Raw genomic sequence first — 15,631 nt, forward strand, 5'->3', positions numbered from 1 at the left:
CCAATTCATGCACTTATCAGGAGAACATCCCTGGTCTTCCCTACTGGCTCTGATCTGGTGGACTCACTAAACACACATGCTTCATTTGTAAAGACGTCTGAGTGTTGGAGTGGGCCATCAGTAAATAAAAAAAATAAAGAAAATGATGCCGTCTGGTTCCACTCTCAAATAGGTCCGTGGTTGCAAAGGGCATCAGTGTCTTAACAGAGCGATTTGCCAAGGCAGAATACTCTGAGCGCAGCGCAGCCATATCCAGAAATCTGGTAGTGGCTTCTGATTCAATTCCATTTTCACAGAACTGCTTGTTCAGATATCGGTAAGGGGACTGGAGGCAGGGCATGAAAGGGATAACAAATCCAGTTGTTTGTGTGGTCCGTTTTGGGAAAGTCTCCGTGTAAATGCACACCCAGCTCACTCAGGTGCTTCACTATATCATATTTGACATTGTCCGTAAGCTTGAGTTCTTTTGCACACAAACAATCATACAATGATGGAAAGACCTGGTGGTGTCCTTGTTAATGCAGACAGAGAACAGCTCCAAATGTTTAATCATAGCCTCAATTTTATCCCACACATTGAATATAGTTGTGGAGAGTCCCTGTAATCCTAGATTCAGATCACTCAGGCAAGCAAAAACATCACCCAGATAGGCCACTCGTGTGAAAAACTCGTTATATTGCAAGCAGTCAGACAAGTGAAAATTATGGTCAGTAAAGAACTTTAAGCTCATCTCTCAATAAACATTTTTTTGTCAATACTTTGCCCCTTGATAACCAGCGCACTTCTGTATGTTGTAAAAGTGTTACATGGTCGCTGCCCATATCATTGGATAGTGCAGAAAATACACGAGAGTTCAGGGACCTTGCTTTAACAAAGTTAACCATTTTCACAGTAGTGTCCAAAACGTCTTTCAAGATATCAGGCATTCCCGTGGCAGCAGGAGCCTCTCGGTGGATGCTGCAGTGTACCCAACTGCTTGCACGCGTGTTACCACTCCACAATGTCTTCCTGTCATGGCTTTTGCGCCATCAGTACAGATACCAACACATCTTGACCACCAATGTCCATTTGATGTCACAAAGCTGTCCAGTAAAAATATCCAACAAATATTACAACAAATATGATGGCTGAACTCAAATGTGCTGGTTGATAAAATAGCTGTATTTATGGGAAAGATTTTTGAAAAGGGTATTTTGTTCTTAAATAATATTTTAAATTGTAATGGTAGTTACAATTTACAATATTCATGGAGTTATCAGAATGGTACGGGAAGGTCTGCTCAATCCAAGAGTACAACCAATTGATTACAGCATTGCCCCAGAAATGGGTCTGAAACTGGTCTGTCTGCCCAATGTAAAGGATCAAACTGGCGGAGGAATAGAAAAAGCATAAATAGGAAAGTATACCAGTTTCATTTGAGGACCAGGATGTTGACAACTGTGACATACATATTGCAAAATAGTCTGGAAGAGATTTTTGATGTACCGATTCCATGGTACAGGGTGTATGAGTTGATATATAAAACAACACAAGATTCAAGACTTCGTGCTTTTCAGTTAAAATTATTATATAGAATTCTTGCCACCACCAAAATGTTGAATATTTGAGGCATAAAATCATTGAAGCTCTGCAGATTTTGTTGTGAGGATACAGAATCAATAGTCCATTTATTTTGGTATTGCCCTCAGGTAGCCTGTTTCTGGTCTCAGGTTCAGGAATGGCTGAAAATTCATAGCATTGATCTAAAATTGACCCTAGAAATAGTACTGTTTGGAGATCTGGAGAGACCGGGTCAGTCAATTACTAATATACTAATACTCCTAGTAAAATTATTTATCTTCAACACACAATCTGTAGATACATTAAACATCATAGCATAGTTGAAAGATATATGTTGCGTAGAAACACGAAGTGGGTGGCCAGCAGAGATAGATGGGATGGGCTGAGGGAAGCTGAGGGTTGGTATGTGGAATTGGAGACAAGTGGGAGTGGAGTTGATGTGTGAGAGAGAGATTGATGGTCAAAAGATAAAGGAAAAAAAAGTCAATATAAAAAATAATAAAAGTACATTTGAATGACACTAAGTGGCAGTGTTTTTACAACTAATGCCGGTTTGCCTGAGGCTGATGCCGTGCAGGTGTTTGTACACATGCATATACACACACTCTCATTAAAATAAACGCATACAAGAACACGCACATACATGTAATAGTGCCAGATATGCACACAAACATTTAAAGTTGGCATTGCTGTTATGATTTCAGTTGTCCTTGTCCTTTTTTTGCAGTGTTGTTTGCTGTTTTCTTGTCTTTTCCTTTTTTCTCTTTATTTCATTATCTTGGTTGCTGGTGCATTGGGGGGTTCTTGGGGGTGGGGAATGGAATTCATTGTATTTTTTCCGGGGGGGGGGGCGAATGGTTGTGGGACAGCTATTGGGGAACTGTGGGGGGATCTTGGAGGGTTACATTTTTGAAAGTAGAGCTGACGTGTGTCTCTATGGATGCGGGCCTTACTAAATGGACAGTTAGAAAATGTGAAGGACATTCATTTTTTATTTTTTAAGTAACATTTTTAAAAATATATATATATTTTTAATGTGGATCACATTTTTATTTGGCTTACCCCGACGGCATTGTTTGGGAATACCTGCTATAAGGAATTTGAAATGATTGTACTTTTACTTTGATACTTAAGTATATTTTAGCAATTGCACTTACTTTTGATACTTAAGTATATTTAAAACCGAATACTTTTAGACTTTTACTCAAGTAGTATTTTACTGTGTGACTTTCACTTTTACTTGAGTGATTTTCTATTAAGGTATCTTGTACCACTGCTCATAGGGAGCGTTTCAAGACTGGTGATGGACACCCAGGAGGCACAGAGACAGATGAGCTGGGGGAAATGTTGAGCCAGCAACCCCTGGAAGGTATCCTCGATGATGACAATTTGGACAGTTCCGATGGGGGACTGTTCCAATCCTCATTTGGTAGGACACAGTCATTCAACATGTGCAATCCCCGGACTCCAGGGAACATGTAATGTGTCAGTTATCTCTTGCACTCCCATAATAAGAATTATGTAATGAACTCAACTCTTGAAGAAATAATGTTCTCTAATGCAGCAATGCAATCATTTTCTAGAGGCAGATTATCACCATAGCTTAGAGGAGATAATGCAGGATGAAGGTCAGCCTACTACATCTGCAGCAGCCAGGAGGGAAGATTGTGTGAGAATGCATGACAAACTGACCATGGAACTTCATGAGCACAAACTAATGTATTTAAAAGAAGAGCATGATATAAAGATGCTAATCCTTCATGTTGTGTTGGTTATGAAGGAGGAGAGAAACAGGAAGCAGCAGCAGTACCAATGTTCTTCTCAAACCAGCACCAGTTCGGGGTCCCGATATTTCCATTTGTGAATTAAAAACCTTTTTGTTACCAATCCATGTCTACGGTTTGCTTCAATCACCTGAGATATCTTTGTTGTGAGAAGTGCTGCATAGCAAAAGAATCTCTGCAGGCTAGTCCATTTCTGTCATTGTCTGCCTCAACCATTGGAACATCTGGGTCATCCTCATCTTCAATGCAAGGATCTAGGCAGCCATGCTGTTTGAGGTAATTGTGAAGCACTGCTGTTGCAATTATTACAATGCAGCATCATCTTGGTTAAAAGCGTAATGTGCTTCTTACACAGGACATTACTCTTCCATACACCAAGCATGTGCTCCAATATACCTCTGGTGCGGATATGAGCTTGGTTGTACCATTGTTGCTCAGGTCCTATTGCATGAAGATAGGGAGTGAACAAGAAGTTGGACTGTGCATACCCACTGTCACCAAGTAAGATTCCACTATGTTGTCCACCTTCAAGCTGAGCATACAAAGAGGAATCCTTGAGTTATGAGTTGCACCTTTCCAAAATGCACCAATGTTGGAGAACTGCACACACTTTTTTATATTTATTGAGAACCAGTTTTGCAATTCCTGTACTCCTCAGCATCTGCTGTAGAGAGAAACTTGATGGGAATATGATATCCATCTATACAACCAATGACTCCGTGGAAGTTCCCATATTCATAGAACTCTACCTTGTAGTTGGCTCAGTCAGCAGCATCAGGGAACTTGGTATAATTGTCATTCAGTTCACATATAGCTTGCAGACTTTGTGGACGATTATGCATTATGTTCATTTGCACCACACAAATCTCCTGTTTCATGATGGAAGGTTCCAGATCCCCAAAACCTCAAGGGGATCAATACTTGTAGGGAAGGAGGGATGGGCCTTCCCCAAAGAGACTTAGATAAAGCCTTGGCTCAAGAATTGTCTTTGTACATATGGAAATGGTCACAGAAATAGATTTTAGTCCAGGTAATCCACTTTCCTCCATTGCCAAGGTCAACCTTGGGGCCAACATCCATTAATCAGAAGTTAAACCTGCCTCTAGGCCAGGTTTAATTTAAGCCTTCACTTAGATCTAGATGAACTCTAAATGTCCTTCTGGAAATCAGATTTAAAAAAATCTAGACTAGTCCAAGTCTGAGACTATTTTAAACCATGTCTGAGAAATGGCATTTCAGTTAGTCCAGTTTAAAAGTGCAATTTAGTCTAGGATTAAGCTTCATCTGTGTCTGCGAAACCGCTCCTAGAAGGCTTAACAAAATGACATACATTTGGAACCTTAAACAACTAAACACAACTCTACAACCGAAAAAAAAAACACTTATAGGTCCTTTTCTTGACTTACATTGCTCAAAACCACTTCTTAAAACTAGGCGAAACATGGCCAGAGTTTTTTTTGTTGCTAGGAGCTCGTCCTTCGCATTATGGAACGTGCTGACTTCACTATGTCATTCTATCTTCTATGTTATCTGAGAAAATGGGTGTGTTACTTTGTCCCCTACACTTTGAGATATCAACGTATCAGAAGCTTTTCTGCTGTTTCTTCAAACAAAACGAGTGGAAGAGTGGAAAATGCAAACTTCCGCCGATTGAAATTACTTTAAGGTATACTGATCTAAAACATTCCAATAAAAGCAGCTTTATTCTGCTCTGTGATGTGCATCCAAGGCAACCAGTAGAGCTTTTGCAAAACAGACTGAATTGTGTGTTTGGCGCGATAAAGCTGCCTGCGTAATAAGTTAATTTTCACCATAAGGAGTCAGGCAGTTGTTAGTTATTTGTTTTCTTGCTCCATTAAATGTATGCATTATTTATGAACTAAAAAAATTCAGAGATCCCTTTTCAAACGTTAATGGGATGTTAAGATATGAAGGCTGCCGAATCCATTACCCAATTATTTCCCTGTCTATGGAAGAGTGCCTTCAGAACTTCTTCCAGTCGGGAGTGAAGTAGACTGGGACTGGCACACGACAAGTCTGTAATCTGTGTAGGGAGCGGAACAACAAGACGACTTCCAGCCACACCAGCGTTCAACCGTCCCACAGCATGGCCTTGGTGACACGCCCTGGCGCCATTCAAGTGGCCTTAAGTTACAATTTAAATGCATGGAACTTATCCTTTGAGAAGAGCCCTTCTTATTCATCATGGTGATAGACTTTTTACACAAGGCCTAAAATGGCAATAAAAAACATTCTGTCTCTAATTTCTGACTACACACAATAGTATGTTGTCCTCATATACACGAACATCTTTTTAACAGGAAAACATTTGCTATGTGTTCTGGGAATGTTTTCATAATCCATACATAAATCATATTTCTTAATTTTCTATTATTTATGGATTTATGTTTTGAGCCAGGGGCCAACACATTATGGTAGCATGCGTCAAGGTAACAGAAAAGGCACAGTAAGACTTAGTGATAAAAGTCATGATGCATTAGTACGACCACAACATATAAATTCACATTAAGCAAATAGGATGTAGAATGGATCCATTAGTGAGTTAAAGTGTATCAGTGAATGCAGAATACGTTCAGCACGTTTAGACAACACAAAACTTTACAATAGAATATATAGACAAAGTAAGGTCATATCAACACCATTATGTACAAACTTCACAGCTAATGTATCAGACTATCTGATTGTGACCTGGATATTCTAGCTATGGACTGAACAGACAGTATATCCAAGCAGTGATCTTACCTAGGGCTGTACAATTAATTGAATTCACATAGAAATTGCAATATTGACATATGCAATATGCAAATCGCAAGAGATTCATATCGCATGCAATATTTTCAAACGCTGCGTGTAATGTCAGTATTTATAGTTTACTCTGTTTTTTTTCTCCTCTTGTGGCTGCATCCCACACATACCAAGCTCCGTCCCATCACTCAAACCCTGGAGTTGCCTCTCACTGTTAGATCGACTATAAGTTTGCATGCTGTTCTGTTCGATCAATTGCAGTCAACAGATTGTTCCAAATAAGAACGATGCTGCTTTAACTTTAGCTTTTTAATATAAATCATTCTATTTCTATTATTTCAACTGTTCAACCATATGTTTTGATCTAAATCGCAAGTCAAATCGCAATTGCAATATTTGCTAAAAAAAAAACACAATTCTATTTTTTCCCATATCGTGCAGCCCTACTCTTACCTAAGAGTGAAGCTATCCACAGCAGACACACTGGACAGGAACACATAGAAGGTGGCCATGTCGGTGGTCCTCAGTGGTTTGGATGAGGTCTGGACCACCACGGCTCCCCCTAACCTCAGACGCAGGAACGTAGGGCTTCCAGATGGTGCCTTTAGGATGTTGACACTCCCTACCCTCCTCATGGGTATACCAGACCCCACTGGGCCGCCCCTCCCCACCCCCACATGCTGCAGGCTGTCCTGGGGAACACACTCGCCTGTCCAGTCCCGTCGGCTCTGGAAGTAGATCTCCACGGGGATACCCTGCACCTCTCCCTGTCTATCCCTGCTGTTGGAGCTGGAGGAGCGGCTGGTGGGGCTGAACCAGGCCGGGTCGGGCTTCAACTGGGCAACACAGAAACCCCCTGGGGACAGCAGGCATGCCCCCCGCACCTCCTGCGTCTCACAGAAGGCATACGCCGTCACACAGTGGGCCCCCTCCTCCGTTCCCTTCCTCCCACCACTACCCACCTCCACCCCCTCCCCAGCCCTGCCCCCTCCAACGTCACCTCCATTGGCCATACTGGGCATGTGAAAGAGGATCCTGATAATGGGGGCAGAGGAGAGGACCTGGCGTGCCAGGATGACAGGGAGGATCCTGCGATTGCCAAGGAGCAGCTCTGGGCCGATGGGTCTCTCCACAGACAGGGAGCCGAAGGTGACATTGACGGCCGGCTGCAGGAGGCCCGCCCCAGGGTTGGTAATGAGGAAGGCCTGCCTCTGGGCTTGCAGGCTGGAGTTCCCCAGCAGCTCCTGGCTGTAGTCCCTCAACAGCAGGTGGTCTGCGTTGAGGATCTGGTAGCCAACTGAGGGGTAGACAGGGAAGGGAGCTTGGTTCTTGGTGTCCTTGAACAGTTCCTGGCAGTGCACACCTAGAGGATGAGATATGAAATACAGCTGTTAGCATAGAGCAAAAAGAAAGCACATAGCAAATGTATGTCTGTTTAAAGTATATAGTAGCATTATTATAGAATGGATTTTCTGAACATTTGGTTTAAAAATTGAATAATGGTGGATATAAAAAGCAATTCTAATGCACAGTGACCCGTGTTTATTCAGTGAATTCAGCGGAATCCTAGAAGAGATTACTAAGCTTTTCAGGGAAGGTTTGCTGAAAACCAATATTTACACCAGTCACTTATCACACTGAAAGTCCTAGCTAGCCCAATGCCCTCCTGCCTCACTATACAGTCCATCATGACACAGCCACACATAACACACACACGCAGACCGACACAACACATACACACATACACATTCCACAAACACATCATTTGCTGCTGCTACTCTGTTCTTTATTTACTCTTATTATTACCTATCCTGATGCCTAGTCACTTTACCCTGCCTTCATGTACACATTTACCTAAAATACCTTGTACCTCTGCACATTGTACTGGTACTCCCTGTCTATAGCTTAACTTACGAGTATTTTATTAGATTCAAATCTGCATTGTTGGGAAGGGCTCGTAAACGAGCATTTCACAGTAAAGTCTACACCAGTTGAGTTCGGAGCATGCGGAAAAGACAAATACAACAAATACAACAAATCCCTTTCGTTGTAAACGTCAACGAGAACAGGTTTGCAGCTTAACAGCAGAGCACTACGATAACTAGGCAAAGTATGAAACAAATGTATGTAGGAAGTATTTTTCTGCCACAACTTCACTGGATATGTGTAATCCTGTTATATTATACAGGCTATTGTACATTGTCTGAGCCCTACATTGCACAGTGGTCTTCAGAAAACTACAGCGTAGCTACATTACACGGTAATTACTGCTGTTGAAGAAGAGAATGGCAACAGTTGTTTAAATACATAACATGCAACAACTGTATAACATCCGACCTGGTGGACAATGTTGTGACAAATATATGCTCCAGCAGGAGTTGGACCCTTAAGCGCTTTGGATGTACACAATACATATCCTGCTTTCAATAATGCACATACAGTATGAAAGCCCATGGGATACACAGCCTTATTATACACTGAGTGTACAAAACATTAGGACCACTTGCTCTTTCCATGACATAGACTGACCAGGTGAATCCAGGTGAATGCTATGATCCCTTATCGATGTCAAATCCACTTCAATCAGTGTAGATGAAGGGGAGAAGACAGGTTAAAGAAGGACTTTTGAGCCAATTGAGACATGGATTGTGTACAGGCAATCTAAGACGAGCTTGGGAAGGGCTTAATGCAATGATGGGAAGAGAGAGTAAAAGAGAGAACAATACAATTGCTGACTGTAAACGACCTTAACTGCTTTAATGGGAGATTTGACACTGTCAATTTTAAAGACGAACGTAAACAAATATGTGACAGCATCCCCAAATCCGTACCAGGCGGGGATACAGCCTGACAGGATGCTCTCTATTTTGCATCTGTAAAAGTGTGTGACTGTTTTAGGTGACAAGTCACATTTTTTCAGCCTCCTGAGGTGGAAGATGCACGCTGTTTGTGTGCGTGGACCATTTTAGTTTGTCCGCGATGTGTACGCCGAGGAATCTAAAACTTTCCACCTTCTCCACTACTGTTCCGTTGATGTGGATGGGGGGATGCTCCCTCTGCTGTTTCCTGAAGTCCACGATCATCTCCTTTGTTTTGTTGACGTTGAGTGAGAGGTTATTTTCGTGACACCACACTCCAAGGACCCTTGTGGGGCCGCAGTGTTTAGGATCAGCGGGTTGGAGATGTTTCCTACCCTCACCACCTGGGGGCGGCCCGTCAGAAAGTCCAGGACCCAGTTGCACAGGGTGGGGTCGAGACTAGGGCCTCGAGCTTAATAACGAGTTTGGAGGGTACTATGGTGTAAATGCTGAGCTGTAGTCAATGAACAGCATTCTTACATAGGTATACCTCTTGTCCAGATGGGATAAGGTAGTGTGCAGTGTGATGGCGATTGGTCGTCTGTGGACCTATTGGGGCGGTAAGCAAATTGGAGTGGGTCTAGGGTATCAGGTAGAGTGGAGGTGATATGATACTTGACTAGTCTCTCAAAGCACTTCATGATGACAGAAGTGAGTGCTACGGGGCAAAATGGTCTATGACTCATAGTCACTCATGTGTCATACAGTACGTGCTTTTATTTTTTGTTGTCCTAGGCTACCTGGCTAAAATACTTGCTCGCTTGCCTAACTTCCTTTCATGGGCAGTGTTAGCTAGTTAATATTAGCCTACTACATTGATATACTACATATATTACACCATCCTCTCAGTCCAATGGCTAGTACGGAGAATTAAGTAAAACCACAAGTCCAAATCCATATCTCCATCCATGGCTAATTTAGGAAAGGGACAATTTTAGCTAGCTAGCCACCAGAGAACATCAACATAACAAGATGCAACAATTCAAGTTGTTTCTATAAATTACTTATTTACATGTGATAGGAGTGAAGCCAAATCCAAACTGGCTTCCCTTGACACTTTTATTTGGTGCGCCAGGACCATTCACAGTTGAGCTCACTCAGTTTAGCTCAACGCTGATTGGCTATTATTTTATGCATGTTTTTTTGGGGGAGGCCAAAGCTCTCTGGCTTCCCTTGTATTCAATGCTACGTGCGGAAACAATGTCATACTCTTTATGAAAATTATGAAAACACCGATAGACGAAATATAAATTATTTTATGTTTACATTTTTTTGTATTGGTCAATTTGATCTATCCAGTGTAGTTGGGGCAGCGGTCAGTTGTGAGTGAATGTATCAATGACCTCTATGCTTTTAGTGTATGCAGTATGATGGACTGACTGGTTTAAATGTGTGTGATGTGAAAATGTATGTGATCCTTTAAATGTAAAGTGGCTATCCTGGATGGACAATAATGTTTTATTCTATTCTGTTCAATTATATTGTGTATGAATGCCATTCAGAGGCTGAATGGGCAAGATATTTAAGTGACTTTGAACAGGGTATGGTAGAAGGTGCCAAGTGCACCGGTTTGTGTCAAGAACTGCAACACTGACAGGTTTTTCACGCTCAACAGTTTCCTGTGTGCATAAAAAATGATCCACCACCCAAAGGACATCAAGCCAACTTGACACAACTGTGGGAAGCATTGGAGTCAACATTGGCCAGCATCCCTGTGGAATGCTTTTGACACTTTATAGAAACCATGCCCCAACAAATTGAGGCTGTTCTGAGGACAAAAGAGGGCAATATTAGGAAGGTATTCCTAATGTTTTGTATACTCAGTGTATATCTCAATAAAAACCCTCCCACTTCTGCCATGCCAGAAGATACTGTAGCTATCTCTTCGTGTATCTGAGAAAACGAGCGACCAGCACTGTGAGGCTCTGTTGGGTGACTGCCTGTCTGTACAAGAAACAATGTGTCAGAACCCTGGTACGCAGAAGCATCCGGCAGACACTTAACCTTTCTTTCGCTGACAGACCCATCAGCTTCCTCTTCCGAAGCCCACACGGCCGCCATCGTTAAAGTGCAACGGCGGAAATTGAAGGTTGATCTGGACATGCCGTGCAGCTTTGAAGTAATTTGTCAAAAGGCGTTCTGCAAGTCAAGCCTCAAACACCTGAATGTGTTGTTCTGTTCTCAATGAGTTGACTTTAGACTACAAGAACATAATGATACAGTTCCACAGGGAGGCCAAACACCATCATGTACAACTGATCACACTGATCAGCCATGCAGAATATTAATGAGAAACCATTAGTATTTCGTTAGAAGGGAGTAAGAAATTGCTATCCAATTAGTATTGGGGAAATGGAAGGTCAGCACTGCCCTTCATGGCTCAACCTATGTGACCTTTCTCTCACGGAGAGGGTCAATTAAAATCACATATTCATTTTCAAGGAAGAAACAGGTTTGTGGAAGGTCAAAAGGTGAAATTGTGCACAAAGCAAATATTAAATCTTCTTGACTTTCTAATCTCTCTACAGGCTACACCTGCACAAGTAGAGAAATGAGAAGGCACAGTCACTCACACACAGACACACACCAAACAGCAGTCTGAAATGGTTATCAACAGAAGACAGACAGCTTGGCCTGATCTTCTATAATGCAGGACAGGTTATCTCCAAACAAACACCGTGGCTGTTTCCTGACATCCAGCCTCTTTCTCTGATGATGATTTCCACTCTAGCATCACATCACTTGGCCAAACTGCCTCCAAAACACACACATGTCTAATGAAAAAATCATGTCTGCAACTGCCCCCACCACATATGACTGTACCCTTAATTGCTGGACTGCTGGGTGAAAGAGTGGTACTGTCCACACAAGGAGGTTCAAGCACACTGATTACAATCTGCTAAATTACTCAAATGTAAATGTAAATGCTAAGGTTTTAGTGTAGGATCTTAATTTGAACCAGTTTGCTACAGCAGGAAAATAATCCTGCAACAATAGGAAATGTTCATTATTATGTAAATTATAATTAATGGACATTTTTGTAGGGGTTGGTACATTTTTCTTGAGGGAAAATCAAGTCAGAAATTTCACAGTAGAAATGACAAACTTCTGAAGACTTTTCAAACAACAAATACACTAAAAGTCTTACAAGTTGTCCTGCAACAGGGTGATCAAATGAAGATCCTACATCTGTATGCACAACATGAATCTATTTCCTGATGTTCCCTGAGGCGTCCGTTGACCCATTATTCCTCAGGTGATTTTCATTAGTACAAATATCACAGAGGGTATACAGTAGTCATCATACTTTTAGGGAGATCTCAAATGTATAATGTTCACGAAGTTTAAAGTTTGACTCTTTAACTCAGTAATGCATGAGAAAATATGAATGAATGACTAAACAGCAGTCATGCCAGAATACTTTAGAGCAAACTTAGTCCTATGGTATCTTATAGCATTAAGTTATTATAGCATTCATGCTCTTTTTCGGGATCATCCCCAGGTGAAAAACATGTTTTTTACATTTAGATATTTTTTTTCATGTAGTATGTAAATAGGAAAGGCCATGTATTCAATAAATGAATGCCTCTAGTCTACATCAATGTATGGACCTACTGTAATAAAATAAGCTATTCCTTTAAATGTGTTTCCAACTGTCAAGCTGTGTTTTTTATCTGTTGATCAATCAAAATAAGTTAGAATGGACAAAATCAAAAAATAATTGACCTCAAACCATTTCATTTTCACCATCTATCACAGCAAAGTGGATCCTTACCTGTCAGAAGTTTGAAAATTAATACTGTGACAATTGGCAATATCCAAAAGAGAGGCAAATAAAGCATCTTGGCAAGTTGGACAGTCCTGATTATCTACAGGAGCGCTCTAACAACGTACCAAGAGAACAGCGTCAGACTTTCCGCTCTCAATTGACACACATCTATGGTAATTACATTTTTTCAATCCCCAACAAAGTAAAGAGCTGTAATGAATATATATAACTCTATGTTGATAACAGATGCAACGGTGAATTCCTGTTCCAAGTAATAACTGAAGTGTTGTTTAGGTCCACCAGTTTGGGTATCCACTTCACGCTACTTTCTGCACCTTGCCTCCGTCTAATTTTCCTGCGTGAAATTCACTTTCGCTTGTGGATCGCCAAATTGTAGAACAAAGATCCAAATTGTGGTATTCTTTTACATTCACCGTTTATTGTGGACGCAACTAAAAGCAAACTTCACTGGGTAGACTGCGGATATATTATATCCTGTCCTTGGACTGTATATAGAATGAGTAAAAATCAGGTTGAGCGCTGTGCCCATATTCCGTCAGATTAACGATTTTCGAGAGGTCAATGGGATCTAGTGATTTCTCCACGATTTATTAAAGGCTGTCCCATTTGGAATATGTGGCGCTACTAGTATATAGGCTACAATTCACAAAAGGCCTAGAAATACTTTGTAGGCCTACATGTCTATATATTTTATTTGACCTAATAACTATGCTACTATTTTTAGTCTATTGTTATTTTGTACTCTGTTTTTGTAGCCTATTGACAGGGGTGTAGAGGGGGCTAGACAAAGGTATACCCACTGTTTTTCAGAGGCCATTGCATATACACTCTTAGAAAAAAGGTATGGATAGATAGGGTTCTACCAATAACCATTTTCACCTAAAGATCCCTTTTTGGAAGATGAGGGTTCTTTGTAGAGCAAAGGGTTCTACCTAGAACATTTTTCATTCTAAGAACCGTTTTTGGAAGAAAGGGTTCATTGATGATTATTTGGAAGGCAAGAAGCATTCTAAAGAGAACCGTTCTGAATCATTTTTTAAAATAGTGCTTTGACCGTTAGTGTTTACCTCAGTGTTTAAACTTAATCCTTTAACATTTAAAAAAGATTGATGTGATAATGTTTTAAATTGTACCTATATGAGAATATTTGTACCCAGCAAATTGTGTTAACCTGTGCTGTTTTTCAGTGTTACATTTTAGTGTAAAAAATAGGTAAATTAATATTCAGTGCTCTATAGCAGGTTGATTTTAAATTCGCTATGCCCTCAGATGAACCATCAAACAAGCAAAGCGTCAATACAGGATTAAGATTGAATCCTACTACACCGGCTCTGACGCTCGTCGGATGTGGCGAGGCTTGAAAACTATTACGGACTACAAAGGGAAACCCAGACGCGAGCTGCCCAGTGTTGTGTCTTTTGCATCATTAAAGTGAAGACTGTTATTTTATCAAATCAATTATCTGTAATTATTATTATGTGATTAAACTAATCATGTAAATGGAATTAACTAGGAAGTCAGGGCACAAAGTAAAATCTTCAGATTAATTTTCCTAATATAACTCTTCAGATATTTTTAATATCTAATTAATTAGTCTTCTAATTAATGAATTATTCTTTACCTCACGTTAGTCCCATTCCAAACTTCATAAATTGTTGGTTATCTGCATGACTCAGCCTTTACTATATATCATTCATACACCAATTGTCTTAATCATTATCTCAGACTTGTAACTATCTCAGACTTGAAATTAGTATCTCAGACTCGCTTTTATTCTTGAGAGATTGATAGTCTCAGTTTAACCATTTCCAGCCGTGTAGCCAATGCTCCACGTGGTATGGTTAGGAATTCAATAACTATTTGCAATCACAGCTCACGCTATGGATGTGCTTAGTCTAAACTCAAACCTTTGCCCCCTTAGCTGATCGAGGTATGCATGGTCTGAAGAGGATTTTCTCAGGAGGGTTTTTTATTAGTAACAGTATAAAAGGGATGTTCCATGATGCCTGATCATGTCTGTTCTCACCGGGGTGGGAGAATGACTTGGTTAAACTTTAAACGGAATACAATTCTCTTTTTTTAACCTTTATCTTAATAGGCAAGTCAGTTAAGAACAAATACATATTTTCAATGACAGCCTAGGAACAGTGGGTTAACTGCATGTTCAGGAGCAGAATGACAGATTTGTACCTTGTAAGGTCAGGGATTCGAACTTGCAACCCTTCGGTTACTAGTCCAAAGCTCTAACCACTAGGCTACCCTACACCTTAGCCAATTACATTTAAACTCAGTTTTTCACAATACCTGACATTTAGGCATCGTAAAAATTCCCTGTATTAGGTCAGTTAGGATCACCACTTTATTTTAAGAATGTGAAATGTCCGAATAATAGTAGAGAGAATGATATATTTCAGCTTTTATTTATTTTATCACATTCCCAGTGGGTGAGAAGTTTACATACACCCAATTAGTATTTGGTAACATTGCCTTTAAATTGTTTAACTTAGGTCAAAGGTCAAATATTTCAGGTCGCCTTCCACAAGCTTCCCACAAAACATTGGGTGAATTTTGGCCCATTCCTCCTGACAGAGCTGGTGTAATTGGGGCGCCAGGGTAGCCTAGTGGTTAGAGCGTTGGACTAGTAACCGAAAGGTTGCAAGTTCAAATCCCAGAGTTGACAAGGTTTTTGTTGACAAGTTGACAAATCTGTTGTTCTTAACTGACTTGCCTAGTAAAATAAAGGTTAAAAAAAAAGTAATTAAGTCAGCTGTGTAGGCCTCCTTGATCGCACACACTTTTTCAGTTCTGCCCACAAATATTCTATGGGATTGCGGTCAGGGCTTTGTGATGGCCACTCTAATTCCTTTGACTTT

The 15,631-nt window shown here is 40.7% G+C and overlaps 1 protein-coding gene across 1 annotated transcript in view; it reads right to left on the reverse strand.

Moving 5' to 3' along the window:
- LOC124047689 (transmembrane protein 132C-like) overlaps window positions 1-13,257 on the reverse strand; it is a 37,265-nt gene extending 24,008 nt beyond the window's left edge. Inside the window, exons 1-2 of the mRNA XM_046367996.1 lie at window positions 12,744-13,257; window positions 6,564-7,473 (exon numbers count right to left, since the gene is read on the reverse strand). Of these exons, the coding sequence (XP_046223952.1) occupies window positions 6,564-7,473; window positions 12,744-12,810 (977 nt within the window). The 5' untranslated portion in view covers window positions 12,811-13,257. The remainder of the gene's footprint in view (window positions 1-6,563; window positions 7,474-12,743) is intronic.
- Between the last annotated feature and the right edge of the window lie 2,374 nt (window positions 13,258-15,631).

This window comes from Oncorhynchus gorbuscha, linkage group LG11 (assembly GCF_021184085.1).
Source record: "Oncorhynchus gorbuscha isolate QuinsamMale2020 ecotype Even-year linkage group LG11, OgorEven_v1.0, whole genome shotgun sequence".
NCBI lineage: Eukaryota > Metazoa > Chordata > Actinopteri > Salmoniformes > Salmonidae > Oncorhynchus > Oncorhynchus gorbuscha.